Source organism: Oryza glaberrima, chromosome 4 (assembly GCF_000147395.1).
Source record: "Oryza glaberrima chromosome 4, OglaRS2, whole genome shotgun sequence".
Classification (NCBI taxonomy): domain Eukaryota; kingdom Viridiplantae; phylum Streptophyta; class Magnoliopsida; order Poales; family Poaceae; genus Oryza; species Oryza glaberrima.
In genome coordinates, this window is record NC_068329.1 from 16,930,223 (window position 1) to 16,946,839 (window position 16,617).

The following is a 16,617-nucleotide window of genomic DNA, read 5'->3' on the forward strand; positions in this document are numbered from 1 at the left end:
GTTGAGATGGCCGAGTTGGTCTAAGGCGCCAGATTAAGGTTCTGGTCCGAAAGGGCGTGGGTTCAAATCCCACTCTCAACACATATTTTATTTTTTGAGTCATTTGTCTTCAATTTTTTTTTGTGTTTTATTTTTTGGGTTTTTGGGTCATTTGTCTTCAATTTTTTTTTATCAATTTAATGTTTTATTTTTTGGGTCATTTGTCTTCAATTTTTTTTGTGTTTTATTTTTTGGGTCATTTGTCTTCAATTTTTTTTATCAATTTAATTTTTTGGGTCATTTGATTCTCTTCGGAAAGAAACCAACATTCTGGACTAAATCAACATTCTGGATAAAATCCTTGGGAAGTAATAGTCACTACTAGAAAAATTATTTGTCACTTCGTAGAAGTTCTGAATTAAAGTGAGATCTCTTTAAAAGAAACCAACGTTCTGGATAAAATCCTTGGGAAGTAATAGGTACTCCCAGATACCAACATTCAACAGCACAGCAATTCGCCCTTGTATCATCCGAAACGCACCCTTACATATATTCATCGTTAAGAAGTCCAAAATTTAAATTTGAAAAAAAAAACCAGACCATATTCTCTCCACTTTATGTTCTATATTCCTTGTGCAAATACAACAGAGATGGCAGAAGATGAACAAAAAAGAAAAAAATCAGAGACGGCCCAACAATAAACAGCCCATCCATTTTTGGGCCTCCACTATCCAGACCCACGGCCCAGCAGTAGAAGCCCCCACGGGAGATCTCGTCGCGTCCCATCCATCCGACGGCGCAGACCACTTCACGCCTCCCCTATAAATACCACGCCTCCAACCCTAAACCCTCTCTCACTCTCTTCCTCCGCCGCCGCCGCCGCCGCCCTCCTCTCCGGGAAGAAGAGACCAGAGCGAGCGCGCGCGCCGCCGGAGCAAACCCCTCCTCCTACCCTTCAGCCATGGTACGCTCGCCGCGGTCCCCACCCGTCTCTTCGCCGGATTTCGCTGGATCGATGATCGGTGTGGTTTTCAACCGTTTGTTCTTTTTTGCGTTTGCAGGTGCTCTCCAACGACATCGACCTGCTGAACCCGCCCGCGGAGCTGGAGAAGCTCAAGCACAAGAAGAAGCGGCTCGTCCAGTCCCCCAACTCCTTCTTCATGGTAATAATCCCACCCCCCGATCTTTTCCCCTCTTTCCTTTCCTCGACTGATGTAATGCATGCATGCATGTATGTATGTCTCCTGCTAGGATGTGGTAGGTGGGTTTCGCGGTTAGATTAGATGAATTTTCGGTTCTTGATGTTGCTGTGTGATATCTGGGCTGTGGTGAGGGTTGTGAGCGAGCATATTGAAGGGCAATGCCAATTGTGAACCCTTTTTTTTGTGCCATTGCTAACCAGTATCGAAATTCTTGTTGTGGTTAATCTTGAAGCGAGCGGTAGTTTAGTTCTATGTGTTGGTGGGTGGGTGGGCACCATTTCTTTGCGAGTATCTGACCGAATTAGCTCTGCTGTGATAGCTTTAGTGCCATTTTTTTTTGCATTTTTTAGGGACGTTGCGGAGGTGCTTAAATCCTCTTAATTTTTGCATGTTGATAGCTCGTAGACTGAGTTTCGTGGACGCATCAGTCCTGCTAAAGTTTGTAATAGCTTGCTGTTTCATGGATGCATCAGCCATGCTAAGTACTTCCTCCGTTTCACAATGTAAGTTATTATAGCATTTCCTATATTCATATTGATGTTAATGAATCTAGATAGATATATATGTCTAGATTCATTAATATCAATATGAATGTGGAAAATGCCAGAATGACTTACATTGTGAAACGGAGGGAGTATTTGCTTAGAGAGCATCAGACTAGAATTGTTCATTTGGGTCATGGAAGTATCCATATTTAACCGTGAATGTTACAGTAGCTCCAAGTTATGCATTTGTAGTGAAGTTGCTGAGTTGTCTAAATCCGCTTAATTTTTAGTGAAGTTGCCGAGTTGTCTAATTATCTAAATCCTGCATTCAGCTTGCAGGCTGGGATAGTTTCAAGGATGCATCAGTCATTCTAAAGTTTGGGATGTATTATCTTGTCTGTTTGATGATTGATGTATTGTTGGTTCTAACTTTATGACTTGCATCTTTTGCAGGATGTCAAGTGCCAGGGCTGCTTCAGCATGTAAATATTTCCTCCTCTTTTATGCTGTGATGTGATATACTAATACAAAATGAAGTAGATACAGAAATTTAGGCATTTTCATTTGGTCAACCCTCAATGCTACACACATAATCTCTGCCGATCAAAAATTTATATTGCTAACATGGTTCTGATTTGTTTACATTTTACAAGCATCACGTTGATTTTATATTCATTTTGCACAAGAGGATGGTTTTAATTATAATCTACTATGCATACACTTTAGCAGTGCTCGAAACAGATTCTAGGATGAACTGATCAGCCACATGTGAATTGAGGAAGGTCATTAGTGCATGATTAATTAAATATGAACTATTATAAACTAGAAAATTGATTTATTTCATTTTTTTAAGAAACAATATAGAAAGGCTCATAACATGGTGGTCAAGTCATAAAGTCAAGTTGAGGTACCCTTGGATCGACTTGGTGACTTGTTGACTAGTCCATGAATTGGTCGTGTGAAAACAGGGGATGCACTATCTATAGTACTCCCTCCGTTTCATATTATAAGTCGTTTGACTTTTTTCTTAGTCAAAATTCTTTAGGTTTGACCAAGTTTGTAGAAAAATTTAACATCCATGACACCAAACTAGTTTCACTAAATTTAACATTACTATATTTTGCTATAAACTCTATCAAACTTGAAGAAGTTTGACTAAGAAAAAAGTCTTCAAGTTTGACTAAGAAAAAAGTCAGACGACTTATATTATGAAACGAAGTATAAACTATGGATTATGGCGTAGCCAGCAAGATAATAAGTCAACAAGAAATAAAACTAAATTTCTAAACACACCATTATTAGTATGGTGATTTGGGAGAAGAGGCTAGTTGCACACAACGATTTGGAAGAAGAGGGAGCCAGGGAGATGGAAGAGTAGATCTAGGAGGGGACAGGAAACCAGCGTTGGAAGAGAGGCTGAGAGCAGGGAAGGAGGAGGTTGGGTGGTGTTGCTCTTGCCCCTGGCCTCAAGATGCCTTTGGTGGTGCTCCTTTCTGCTTGATACTGGTATCCCTTCTCTCATGGGTAGGCCCATACCGTGTTTCCACTGCCCACCCAACCCATAGCACAACACTAGTATTTGGGAGGCACTACACGTTGGGCGCTCGATCCAGGGGTGGGAAAATCGGGCGCCCACGTTTTCCCCACCCCCGGATCGAGCGCCCGAGCGGTAGTTGTCTCCCAAATACTTGTGCTGTGCATGCATGCTTGCTGACGCCAGCATGACGTGGGCGTCCGATTTTCCACCCCCTATCGGTCCGATGTGTAGTTGCCTCCGTGGCTCCATATTTGTGAACAGGTCGATTAAATGGCTCAACTTGCTATTTGGTTGGCCTCTAGTTGTGTGGTCTGACAGACTTTATGAATAATCTACGACTAATCGCGTGAGTTGATAACAATGGAAAGGCTTTGTAAAACACACTATTTGGCAGTTTGGAAAGCGTGCTCACGGAAAACGAGGGAGCAGCCAAGGCATTGTTCTTACCGGTTTATGATTGGCTACTTCCTCGTTTTCCGTAAACACGCTTCCCGAGCTTCTGAACGGTGTGTTTCTTGCAAAAACTTTCTATATAGAAGTTTTATTTAAAAATTTGAAGAAATCCATTTTTAAAGATTATAATAGTTAATACTTAATTAATCACTTGCTAATGGCCTGCCTCGTTTTGCATGCAGCACATCAGCTCAGCCCACCTTTTGATTCGAAAGGGGCAGAATCAAACGGGGCCTTAGGCCACTGTAACTCATTAATTTTTTATGCGGCAAACTTTCCTTGCTCCTAACTGTATGTACCTAGCAATGGACAACCTATACATTTGTCGACAAATTTTCTCCTAAAAATTTGACAGATGTAATTATAGTACAATCGAAGTGTAATTACACTGTAACTTATGTAATTACACTGTAACTTGCACGTAACTACAGGGTAACTTGTATATAAGTTTCATGTAATTTTGAATCTTTAGATCTATTACAAGATTTGTTTTGGTGAGGAAGAAAAATAAAATCACAGCACACATATGTGTAAGGATTTGTTCCCACAACCTCTATTTTACTGAAATAACATATCACATAGAGATTTTTGAAAGTTACGTACAAGTTACACTATAGTTACAGTGTAATTACATGCAAGTTACAGTGTAATTACACTACGATTGTACTGTAATTACATCCGTCAAATTTTTGGGAGAAAATTTGTCAACAAATATATAGCAAAATCGACCTAGCAATGTGGATACACCACTGGTCCATGGAAAAAAACCTGCCATTGTAATTGGGTACTCATGCTTATTCACTTTTTTAAGACTCGTCAAGTATTACCTGTTTACTGATTACAATGAAACGTCTGCCATTTAAATTCTATTACAGGATGTATGTAGCTGTAATTGTGATTTAACACGTCCTTTATGCCCCACTGAGCTTTATGTTTGATGTACTGAAACTGTTCTCTTGTGATTGCAGCACTACTGTGTTCAGCCACTCCCAGACAGTGGTGGTCTGCCCGGGCTGCCAAACCGTGCTTTGCCAGCCTACAGGTGGAAAGGCCAGGCTAACGGAGGGGTGCTCCTTCCGCCGCAAGAATGATTAAGATCTAAATATCTGAAAGCAAAAAAAAGAAAAGGCTTGAACGAGCTTAGTTTCTCCAGGATGTAGTCTGAAAATTTTGCAATGCCTGTCAAGTGAACCCCATGTTTGGTAATTTAATCTCTGGGATTATGTCATGACTCTGTTACTTTGTTGGTTGGTCTGGAGAGTAAGATGAGATGTAGGGCTACGTGAACAACCGTATGCTTGGCATGAATGAATTGATATTCCTGGTTACCTTGGTTTCCTTTTTCTGCTCTTATCCCTCTTGATTTCTGATGCAGTAAACTTGTTTTGTTTGTCTCATTTGATTTGAAACGAAACATAATCCTGTTTTGCTTCAACACTGTTCTCTGTCAATGTGTGTTGTTCCCTATGTCTGTTGCTTGGGCTGTGTACCTTCCTGAAGACTGGAGCTTATTAGACATCATTTGGTCCGAGATGAAAGGATATTGTTTATGTGCCTCAAACAAGGACTGTCAAGGAACAGCTTTCGGGAAGAAAAGAACAGCCATCTGGAAACTCTCAGGGTTTCAGTGCTTCGACTTGAGATTTGTACTGAATATTTGGACAGGCCAAGACTTTGCATAGTAAGGCAAAGCTATCCCAAGTCCCAACTTATCCCACATGAGTTAGCCTAACCTCTAGAAACCGAACGCTCAGCTATGGCCAAACCTCTAGAAACTTAGTAACACTGACCGCTACCTGGCACTGGCAGATGTATTTCGACAACTCGAGTGCATTGGATTTTAACAACCGAGTGCATAGTTGCATACATCAACAAAACTGCTCTCGAAACTTGTACCTTTGTTCCTTTTCTCACTCTCTCTCCTCGAACTTGTACAATTCCCTCTCTCTTTCGCTATCTTCGATAAAATTTCAGTGCCGGTTCGTAAAAAAAAACAGTGCATACCCTTTCAGTGCCAGTTTTTTTTCTTTTAAAAAAATTGCATACCCTAGATGATATGTAAGAGATGAGTATGTACTCCCTCAATCCAAAAAAAACCGAATCTAGCACTGGATGTAACACATTCTAGTACAACAAAGAGATATGTCTATATTCGTAATACTGGGATGTATCACATCCAGTATTAGATTAACTTTTTATTGGACGAAATAAGTATGCATAAGTTGCAAAATAACTTTCCCAGGCTACCTGGAAAAACAATGTGCAAACCTGCCCCAAAGCCCATAGCTTTGTACTACATACATTAACAATACATAAACATTTAACAATATGGGAACGGAAGGCTCGAACCGATCCGTCCAGCCGCGAGAGCGTCGAGTCGTCATCGCCATGCTTCCACACATCACGAGGAGAGCCACCAATGGACGCCGTCGTCGTCTTCCTCTGCCTTTGCGGCTGTCCGTGACTGAATTGTTGTTGATGTCTTGATGATGATGATGCTGTACCTTGTTTGCTTGTTGCTTATATTCAGACTTGTCGCTTTGGTTTGGCATGATTAAACTAGGACTTGTAAGATTAGCCTTTTTGTTTGCCTTTTTTTTTTGGCTCTTCCTTTGTTTGTTCCAGAGCCTGCAAGATATGGCAGATATATGGCACAGGTGTGTAGATTTGCATGGACATGATTTGACATTTTGGATTCTAGGTGATCATTAGTCTGCTCAATCTTGGCTCCTGGCTGGGCTTAGCACCATATTTTTTTTGTGGCTAGCTTCATACTTTCAGACACAGTAATCGTTATCGTTGTGGGATAATTCAGTAGTTAACTCACCCAAATTATGCATGAGATGAGAGTGATTGATGTGTTCGTTAAGTTCAGGTTAGTAATTATGCTTGTTGTCTGCTCAAATTTATTTTCTTTGAGTGATCTTTACGGCATCAATCTCTTCTATCAATTGACAAAGTATGTTTGCATTTAAGTATTTAACTATCACTTGTATCAGTCATCATCAGAATAGATGCAAACACTCTACAAATGTCAACTTTACCACCACTTTCTGTTGAGTGGAGAAGAACACGGATTTTCTAGCAGCGAAATTTCCTGGAAATTTCCTGAGCACCTAGTGATGAGGATGGACACACTCCCAAAAGAAGCGAAATCGAAAGAACCCTGCCGATGTAACCAAAATGCATATCTTTTTTTTTCTTGATAAAAGTGATGATTCCTACCACAACGTAAGCGCATTTTTTTCGCAAAAAATTACACAGGTTTGGCAAGGCGCAGATGCAACTAATGGTGCCAAGCAAAGCTGTGACACTTCAAAAGCAGAAGAAAGCTTGGAAAAATAAAGATGAAGCCGATCTTTTAGATGTTACAAATGTAGATACATGTGTATCTTCGAGTTGGAAGTTTATCATACATTGGATGTGGGATTGTACTTTCCTCAAAGTACAAGTAACAAGATATTGTCTCGATGAACGAGCTGCATAACCTGCAGAAGCCTGCACAAGCCCCAGCCAAGCACTTTCAGGTGTTCTACTTACTCTGCTTATGAGGGCTCTGGAATCATCGTCATGATGTCGTTTTCCGCGATCAGACTCCCTCTTTGGCTTGGCTAATTTCAAAATGTATTGAAGAGGCAACCCTATGGGCAGAGCAGTGTAATTTTTCTTAATTAAATTGAATGATCTCCTTCGATCATTCTGGCAAAAAAAACTTAGCCTGAACTGTACCGACAGGATTATAGTTGAATCCTGGAAACAAATTCTCTCTTCCTCCCTCCATTCTCATGCTTTTGTATGACTCGGCACTATGTTCACCCTTTTATGAAATTCAGGTTTGGAAGCTCTCTCCTCTGGTGACCAGTCTAATTTTTTATTTAATCTTTTCAGTTGGAAAATTGCGTTCGTAAAAACAAAAAAAAAGCTCTAAGGTGACAATGTGAAAGTCTGAGATTTTGAAGATTGGATTTATGAGACATCCGTTGGGAAGTTGCTGGAACCATTTAATTTACACTGAGCCTGCATCACAACTTGAATGGGTGGTGCAAGTTGATGATAGTGTACTAAGTTGCTATCTCACATAAATCTAACTCCAAACATCACTTTCAGATCTATCAAAAGATTTCTAGTCAAAGGGGAGGCAACCCAATAATACATAATTTCAGATTGTTTTCTATAAACTGTGCTATCAACATATCTAAATCAATATGGCAACATGGATGTAGACTTGCATTGTACTTCCCAAACAATAACATGTGCATGTGCATCTGCAGTAAATGTGGTGTGTAGACAGTACACATGTTTGGGTGGTGTTGGAGATCCATTCTTTTTGCAACTGCTAGTTCATGAATTAGTGAGGCTACATGAATTTATTTTTTAAAACATAAATTATCAAGAGAAGGTCATGGAGAGCACATGAGCACGACAGAGGACACACTAGTTCCTTTGGAAAAAAAAACATTTAAAACTTAAACAAAAACTCATAAACCATTTATTTATGTAATTTACAAATTAATAAACCATTTAATAATGTAATATATTTATTTTCATTGATTGGTGGACTTGAGTAGAGTCTGATGAGAGACGAACCTAGAAAACCACCTAGGCTTATCGTCCACCGCAATACAATAGGTGTATTTGCGTCAACTGGTATTTGATGATAACAACAAACATCCATATATCTATATTTTGTTCAAGCTCTAGAAAATTCATGTATCCGCTACTGATGTCATTGACTCCCCCAAAGAGTCAAGGACATTGCATGTGATTGAGCCGCAGAAACATTCATTTAATTTATTTGATATATATCCATGTGGAAATGTGTAGTGTGAAAAATAATCTGCAGAGGTGGGCAGGCTTGCTCCTGATCTGATACGGCTAGACATGGACCTTGTCTTATTAGGCATGACTTGACGGAATGGAACCAAGTCTCGTCTCTAGACCTAGCTAGCTAGTTAATGTGGCTAAACCAAAGGCAAAATCAGCCTTAGCAATTAACTATTTGTTATCAACAAAAGAGATTTACCTGCTGGTAATTAACTACTTGACAGTGAAGGAATTGTTTAAACGTTTATACAGAGAAAAATAATATGGTGATCTTCACATCGGCTCAGCATGTGATTGGGAATTGGTCTTCAAGTTATAATTAGCAGATGACTAGTATATATTGGGTGCCAACTAAAAGCAATCATATAATGTATGGTGAGATTAGTTAAGCCAAATAGCTATGTTGGCTTCTACTGACTATACGTTGATGCCATTATTTTGAGATTTTGCTTTGATTTCTAAGATCTAAGCTGTTATGAAATCATTGGTTTTAGAGGTTGAAGTCTCATTATTTAATAACGATTAATATATCATTACTGATCCTAGCTAGTTAAGATATTGGATAAATTTAATTCCAAACTGTTGGCAAACCAATACCAAAATTGTAGGCATTGATCAAGTGCGTTACCATGTCGTGAGAATTACACATGAAAAAGCTATGCAGCATACTTAGCTATTAGTGAGTACAAAAATAAGATGAGGAACCGACATTTTTATAAGATAAAAATAAGAGTAAATTTCACCTTGAACAACCTTTTATTACTAATAATGTTTCAATTTGAACCACCCTTTAACTAATATTTTTCACTTTGAATCAGGTAATCTTACTTTTGTTTCACTTTGTACCACCCTAATTCTCTTCTCAAGCATATGAATAATCTCGAGTATGTCAACTCCTACTCGAACTGTATATAGATAATTTATTTTATATATGACAAGTTGGATATAAATGGATAAAAGAGTTGAGGGCAGTCCAAAGTGTCACAAATGTAGAATTAACCTGCTTGATGTGAAAACATTGGTTAAAAATGATCCAAAGCGAAACATCAGTATAATAAAATATGACCAAAGTGAAATTTACTCAATAAGTAAATGATGTGATTGCTATCCTGGTACAGGAGTCCAAACACACACTTAGGAAAAAGAATATTAAAAACTCATGCACACCTACAGAGACAACTACTAGAATATATATTTGCTTACAAAGAATGCCATAATATTGCTTTTTCTTGGACATAATATCATAGGCACGTGGGTCATTGATATGTGATGCCCATCCTCATGGGCCCATATGTCAGGGACACACATCCTCTAACATATGTCAGAGGATCAGGCTCATTTATGTGCTAGGGGTTAGAGGATATGCATATGGGTATAAAATTAATGTTGTCACCAAACCCTTAAAAATTTCAAAAGGGTATCCCGATGGAATGCTTTTGTTTTTGCAATTTAGGTGCTTGTATATAAATATTGCACCATATATTTATATATATACATGCTAAACTACAACTATATATTCAAATAACCATAAAAAAATGAATCTATGTAGATACCTATGATTTAAATATTAACTACATAGTAAAAGCACAATCTTATCAATCAAAGGCTAGTTTACATAGCCACAGTAAGTTTCCATCCGATTAAGATCAGGTGACACCAACCTTCCTTTTGTACATCTGAAGTTATAAACACCCCAAACATATCAACCCACCAACCAACCTCAGTCCATCCTATCCTGAAGGGGATTCTCTACCTTCCTAACGACATGGATAGAGAGCCACTTACAAGACTCTCTACATTAGCTCTTTTCATCCATTGAATCATACACGAATGCACGAGATTGATCACTACTCCAACAAAAAATGCGACCAACATAGCTATTATTGCTACGATATGTTTGCATGATATTGTTCACAATTTTTGTAAATCGTTATAATTCTCTTGTTTTAGAGTATGAGTAATGGTTTAGACGAATGTTGTCTATATTATCTTTCTAACTCATATCTATACGATATATGACAACACATACAAAATGTTTAGCTATTTAAAACAGATTAATATAATTAATGATACGATTCTATAGATGACTTGTCAGACTGTATATATGCACTACCTATGTCTTTAAATGAAACTAATTTAAGCATAATACTATATCCCAAAATGAAGCTATTTCTTCACCTATCCTCCTCTCAACCAATCACGATCATTCTACATTTAATTTCTTTATCTATTTTCTTTTCTTAACCAATCACAACTTTTCTTTGATCATTTTCATATACTTCCTTAATACTCGTACTCATCTTAAAAAAATGCTTACATTGAATAGAGGTAGTACTTATTAACATATCTGGACTGTATATTGTTTATACTAACATATTCATTAGACCATATATTATTTATATAAAACATTTTCCATTAGACGCTAACATCACACCATTGTTCATGCCTTAGTTAGGCTATGTTCATTTTATGGTGCTGGGAGCTAATCTCTCACGCACATAAAATGAAGCGACTCATTAGCGTACGATTAATAGCTATTTTTTTAAATAGATTAATATGATTTCTGTAAAACAATTTTTTTATAAAAAACTTTTTTAAAAAAACACACCGTAGTTTGGAAGCGTGCATATGAAAAACAATTGAGAAGAGTTGGGTAAAAAAGGGAACAACCTACCTGTGTTTATACTGTGAGTATATAATACTCACTCCGTCCCACAAAAACCTACCTAGTATCGAATGCGATACATTCTAATAGTATGAATCTGAACATACACTAGTCCAGATTCATAGTACTAGGATATGTCGCATTTGGTGCTAGATTTGTTTTTTATGGGAAAAAGGGAATATGTTAGAGGGAATATATATTTTACTGTGATTGCCACAGAGGGTATGCTTCCATATGGGCCCCACACCCTCCCGGCCCCCTCTCACGCAGCTTCGTCCTTCCCACCTATTCACACATTTATTTATAAATCCCCCGTCCGTCCATCTCTCCTCCTCCCGGGAAGAACAAACCCAAAAACAGAGAGAGCAAGAATAGAATAGCCAGCAGGAGCAGAGCACCTCCTCGATCTCAATCATAGGCCGGCTCGAGGCGCCGCCCAGTTCGTTCCTCCACGATTTCTTTTATCCATCTTCTTCTTCTTTCTTTCTTTTCTTCCTCTTCTTGGGAGTTGAAGTGAAAGAATCGAGTTGTTGCTTTGTTTAATTTTGTGTGTTGCTGGGGGTGCGTTAATGGCGGTTGACCCAATGACGACGACGACCCCCGCCTCTCCGCCCCTTTAAATAAATCGCGCGGGAAGGAGAGTTCGCCGACGACACCCATCCCGTCGCTAGCTCGTCGCATCGATCTCCGGCTCCGATCGATCGATCGATCGATCGATCCAGCAATGGCGGCGTCGTCGTCAAAGAAGAAAGAGGAGGAGGAGGTCGCGGTCGTGTCGGCGAGGAAGGGGAGGCTGAGGCAGCGCTACGACGGCGAGTACCGCCTCGTCGCCGGCTGCGTGCCGTATCGTGTGGTCGCCGGCGGCGAGCTGGAGGTGCTCATGGTGTCCACGCCCAATCGAGCCGACCTCGTCTTCCCCAAGGTAATAATAACAATAATAATAACCAAACAACATCTAGCGCCATCGTCGTCGTCATCATCATCAGATCGATACCATGAAAATGCCATGAACGATCACCTAGCTAGCTAGCTCGCTCTTTTGCTTGATTCATCACTAACGATCGCCGGCTGCGACATGCAGGGCGGGTGGGAGGACGACGAGGACGTGTACGAGGCGGCGTGCCGGGAGGCGATGGAGGAGGCCGGCGTCAAGGGCAACATCAACGTAAGCCCATATCTCTCCTGACCTCTCTCCGCCTCCATTTTTCTTTCTTTAATTTCCTTTTAAAGATAATGAAAATAATTTACATCATCGGCCGTTACTGGGTGGTAAGCCTCTACCGTAATAATGTTACTACCATGACGGGTTGTAACCTCCTATTATCCCACACGTCAGTGTCTGTAATGGTAGTGATATCATGGTGGAGGATATAAACCCGCTGTTACCGTACCTCCATGGTACACTGCTTCCATTTTCCTGTATTTCTCATCGTTTTTTCTCTCCTCCGGAACGACTTTCAGTTGATCAAAATTTTCAAGCTGAAGCAGATTCAGCTAATCCTTTCATCCCCTAAAGACAAAGAGATTTTTGACTATAAATTTGAATATTGCGAGTATATATCAATACATGTACGTGTACCACGTTCTTGCATGCTGTTTGCACAGTGCCAAGCAAGCAAACTGGCAATAAGTCTTTTGTAGCAATCTGCTAGCAGAAGCCTGTAGAAAAGTACGTAGCTGTGTCGACGTCGCCTGTCTACGTCCTTATGTGGATGAATATTGTCCATGCAAGCAACCCCGGCCTGCATTCTTTTTAGATAATGTGGATGTTTTTACTTCTGTGTCTTGCTCGTGTCCACAATCAACTATGCATAACAACAAACACTCTCATCTTCTATTTGTTGTCTTATTAGTTATAGCCAAAATACATTAGTTTGTTCAGCCTAAAAACCATGTGGATGATACAAGTGCAAGTTACATATGCCGTATTTCGACAAAAGCCTGACCATTAAAGCTCAAACCAGAGTTAATACTATTGTTCTAGGTAAAAATATTTGATATTTAGGATATAATTGATTAAATTTTAATAACTATTCTAAAGTAAATAGTAGAGACCCATCTTAAAACTTACTCTTTTTTTTATAATTTATTTCATAAAGTAGCAGTGTGTAAATGAGCCAACAGTGATCAGTGATGAGCCAGCCAGGAAAGCAACAGGGAAATTTCCCTGTTGACAAAACTTGCCGGGAGCATTTGTTGATCAGAACCAACAGGACAGGAAGACATGGCTGTTGACTCAGTGACATGATAAAAACCAGAGTATATACTACTCCCTCCGTTCCATAATACAAGACTTTTTAGCATTGTCTGTATTATGTCTAAATTTATTAATATCTATATGAATACGAGCAATGCTATAAAGTCTTATAATATGAAACGGAGGAAATACAAGTTAAGGAATAATAATAAACCAATTGTTCTCTCAAAATCATACATGTTTTTTATTTCAACAAATTAAGAAAGAGAGATTACATATCGTGTCACCTCGGTGTGAACTGTGAAGTGTGAACCATTGCTTCTTTTATTTGTCGTTTGGCTGGCCTTGTCGTTCGTTCGTCAGAAAGACCTGAAATAATTTTTCAGATATCCAAATCAACAGATTGCTCATATCATCTTATCTTGTACTATATTGATTGCATGCATGCATGGAGACCATCAACCATGTGGCCTGTCAACTGTTCGCCCAACACACATAATCTAATTAATCCCCTAAATTGCTAAATTATATAAGTACTTCCTCCTCTGTTCTTAAATGTTACTTGCTCCGTTTCAAAATATTTGACACCGTTGACTTTTTAGTATATGTTTGATCATTTGTCTTATTCAAAAAATTTAAGTAATTATTTATTCTTTTCATATTATTTGATTCATTGTTAAATATACTTTCATGTACACGTATAGTTTTATATATTTCGCAATTTTTTTAATAAGACGAACGATTAAACATATGCTTAAAAAGTCAACGGTGTCAAACATTTTGAGACGGAGGGAGTATAACCTATCCCAATACAACGAATTGGAACAGAAACCTCCGTAGAGAGAATCATTGGTTGTCATTGTATTAGTTATAACTATAGCATTTCGAAAGTAAAGAACTGAACGAATTCTATCATCTAAAGATATAGAAGACGAATTCCTTGGCTGATGCTGATGCGGTGTAAAATTTTCGTTTCTTTTTCTGAACAAATCAACTATGCATGCAGAGAGTGTCGCTGGGGATGTGGGTGATGAGGAGCAAGAGCAGCCAGAGCGGCGGCGGCGGCGAGGCGAGCCGGAGCCCCCGGGGCGGCGCGTGTAAGGGCTACATGTTCGAGCTCGAGGTCACCGAGGAGATGGACCGGTGGCCGGAGCAGGCCACCCACGGCCGCCGCTGGCTACCCCCCGCCGACGCCTTCCGCCTCTCCCGCTACGGCTGGATGCGCGAGGCGCTCGCCGCGCTGCTCGACCGCCGCCGCCTCCTTCTCCTGCCGCCGCCGCAGCCGGAGCCGAGCGAGCACGCCGGAGTGTACGGCTTGGCGATGCTCAAGGCCGCCGCCGCAGCCGCCGCCGACCGGGCGGTGGCGCTCTGCTGATCAGATGTCGCTGTGTCTGACGAATGACGATGACAAAGTTCAGAAGGCAGAATGATCTAATGATCATTCTTGTCTCTCTCTATATATCTTTTTCAACTAAGTTTTCTTTTCTTTTCTTGCTGTTCCATCTAGTGAGTTTCTCTCTTGTTAGTGCATGTTCATCACTGCATGAAAAATGGATCCTCTCATGGTTTTGTGATCGTTGTCGTAAGGGAGGAGAGCCTCATCAGCGGCAGCCATTTTTCCTGAACTTGGTATTGGTTGGCCTCTGGACTCTGAACTGAAGGCAGGGTGAAATTAATTGTTCAATGACCCTGGTTTCTAGTTCTATGGAGGCAGTGTCTGTGTGTCAGCTTGTATGATCAATCCAGTGGCTGTTGCTGGGGGGGTTTTCTTATGTTTAATCCCTGTAATGTGAAGCTCTTAGGGCCACCTGAGTTCTCTCATGTAAATGTTCTGTTCTAATTGTCATCAACTGAGTTTTCTCAAGTCAATGAATAATTGTGCATACGAATTTCCTTACCTTTTTGATGTCAAGGTTTGACTGTCTTGTTGTCACTTGTTGGTGTTGATACAAATCTGGAACTGCATCTCACTGCACACACTCAAATGAACAGTAGACATATATTTATACTGAAACTGAAGACATGAAAACAAACTGAAAATTTTGAATTCTAGATTATACCTTTATATCACCTATGCTTTTAAAAAACTTCTTCTGAAACAATGGTGATCAAATGAGCCTGAGACTTATTTATATCTAACTTGTAAACCAACTCTTGATTTGCGCAGTCACAAGGAGGGATAATAATCAAAGAGGAAAAGGAAAGGAACGAGTCAATGGCCTCCTGATTGCCAAGTTTGTCAGTGGGCTGGGCCGTCCTAATTGACCTGTACTCCAATCCAGAAAGCACCGAGAACAAAGCCGGCAATTTGGTATCTTCAATCATCCCTCATTTGACAAGGTCCAGGGCTTTTTGTAATAGGATCAGTAGAGTAGCCGGCCTGTCTATCTAGCAGCCAATAGAACTCTCACCATTTCTTCTTGATTGCATCACTGTTCATTGTCAATTTGCCATGTTCTAATGTCTGCTACAAAAAGCTTGACATGCCATCCTCTGTTTAGTCATGTAGATATCTCTTGGATCTCATACTTTATAATTGAAGAATTCAGAAAAGGTTTCATGTAGCCTAGTATGGACTGTAGTTGTCTCTAGCTGCTTTCCACACTAGTTGAGAGAAACTTTTGCACTCCTTTGTAGTATAAAGAACTATAGCAACGACCAATGTAGCAAATCATAATGTGTTTTCCCCTTATTTTTGTTCAGAGGGTTAGTCATTCTTGCAGACACATTTGAATTCAGAGAATGCGTGCATGCGGATATACTAAAGCGCATTGAACTTGGATTCCACCATAGGCTATTGACATGGTCCATAGATTTACATGATCAGGTGATGGCCGTCACAAATGCTAGCCAAAAAACCTTGTTCAGTTTTGCCTTTTGGATCACTTCTCATTCCCTGGATTTAGTCTTCTGACTTTTTCAGAAGCCTGAGTTCTGAAAAGTGCATACTAGAAAACATGTTGGTCTGTTGCTGTTCTTTCTGCTGGATGGAGTATAGAAATTTTGCTCTCCATTTTGCAGGAAAAGCAAGAACAGTTACAACCACCCGGAGGGTATATTGACCTGGCCTCAAGTTAGTTCATGCCAAGAAAATTTGCTACCGATTTGACATCCACACGCCTGGAGGGCCCATAGTGTTGAACTCAAAAATACTTTTCGGTCATGGATCCCTAGTTGCTATGTTAGATCTGAATTTTCCTAGCTTAACACACTGCTATGTCACAAGTGGGGCATTACAAACATTTCTTTGAGCTTTAGAGCCAGTGGATATGCCT

At 39.8% G+C, this 16,617-nt stretch overlaps 2 protein-coding genes and 1 non-coding gene across 3 annotated transcripts; all 3 read left to right on the forward strand.

Moving 5' to 3' along the window:
* On the forward strand, positions 1-81 carry TRNAL-AAG (transfer RNA leucine (anticodon AAG)). Its single transcript has one exon. It is a non-coding gene; the product is annotated as a tRNA-Leu (tRNA).
* A 733-nt stretch (positions 82-814) lies between these two features.
* Positions 815-4,984, forward strand: LOC127771110 (40S ribosomal protein S27-like). The gene is made up of 4 exons (XM_052296937.1): positions 815-943; positions 1,041-1,142; positions 2,120-2,148; positions 4,625-4,984. The coding sequence occupies exons 1-4, from the start codon at positions 941-943 to the stop codon at positions 4,749-4,751; spliced, it is 261 nt and encodes an 86-aa protein (XP_052152897.1). The 5' UTR covers positions 815-940; the 3' UTR covers positions 4,752-4,984.
* A 6,491-nt stretch (positions 4,985-11,475) lies between these two features.
* On the forward strand, positions 11,476-15,235 carry LOC127769727 (nudix hydrolase 12, mitochondrial-like). The gene is made up of 3 exons (XM_052295350.1): positions 11,476-12,067; positions 12,227-12,310; positions 14,349-15,235. Exons 1-3 carry the CDS (start codon positions 11,870-11,872, stop codon positions 14,715-14,717), a joined length of 651 nt encoding a protein of 216 aa, XP_052151310.1. The 5' UTR covers positions 11,476-11,869; the 3' UTR covers positions 14,718-15,235.
* Positions 15,236-16,617: the final 1,382 nt, after the last annotated feature.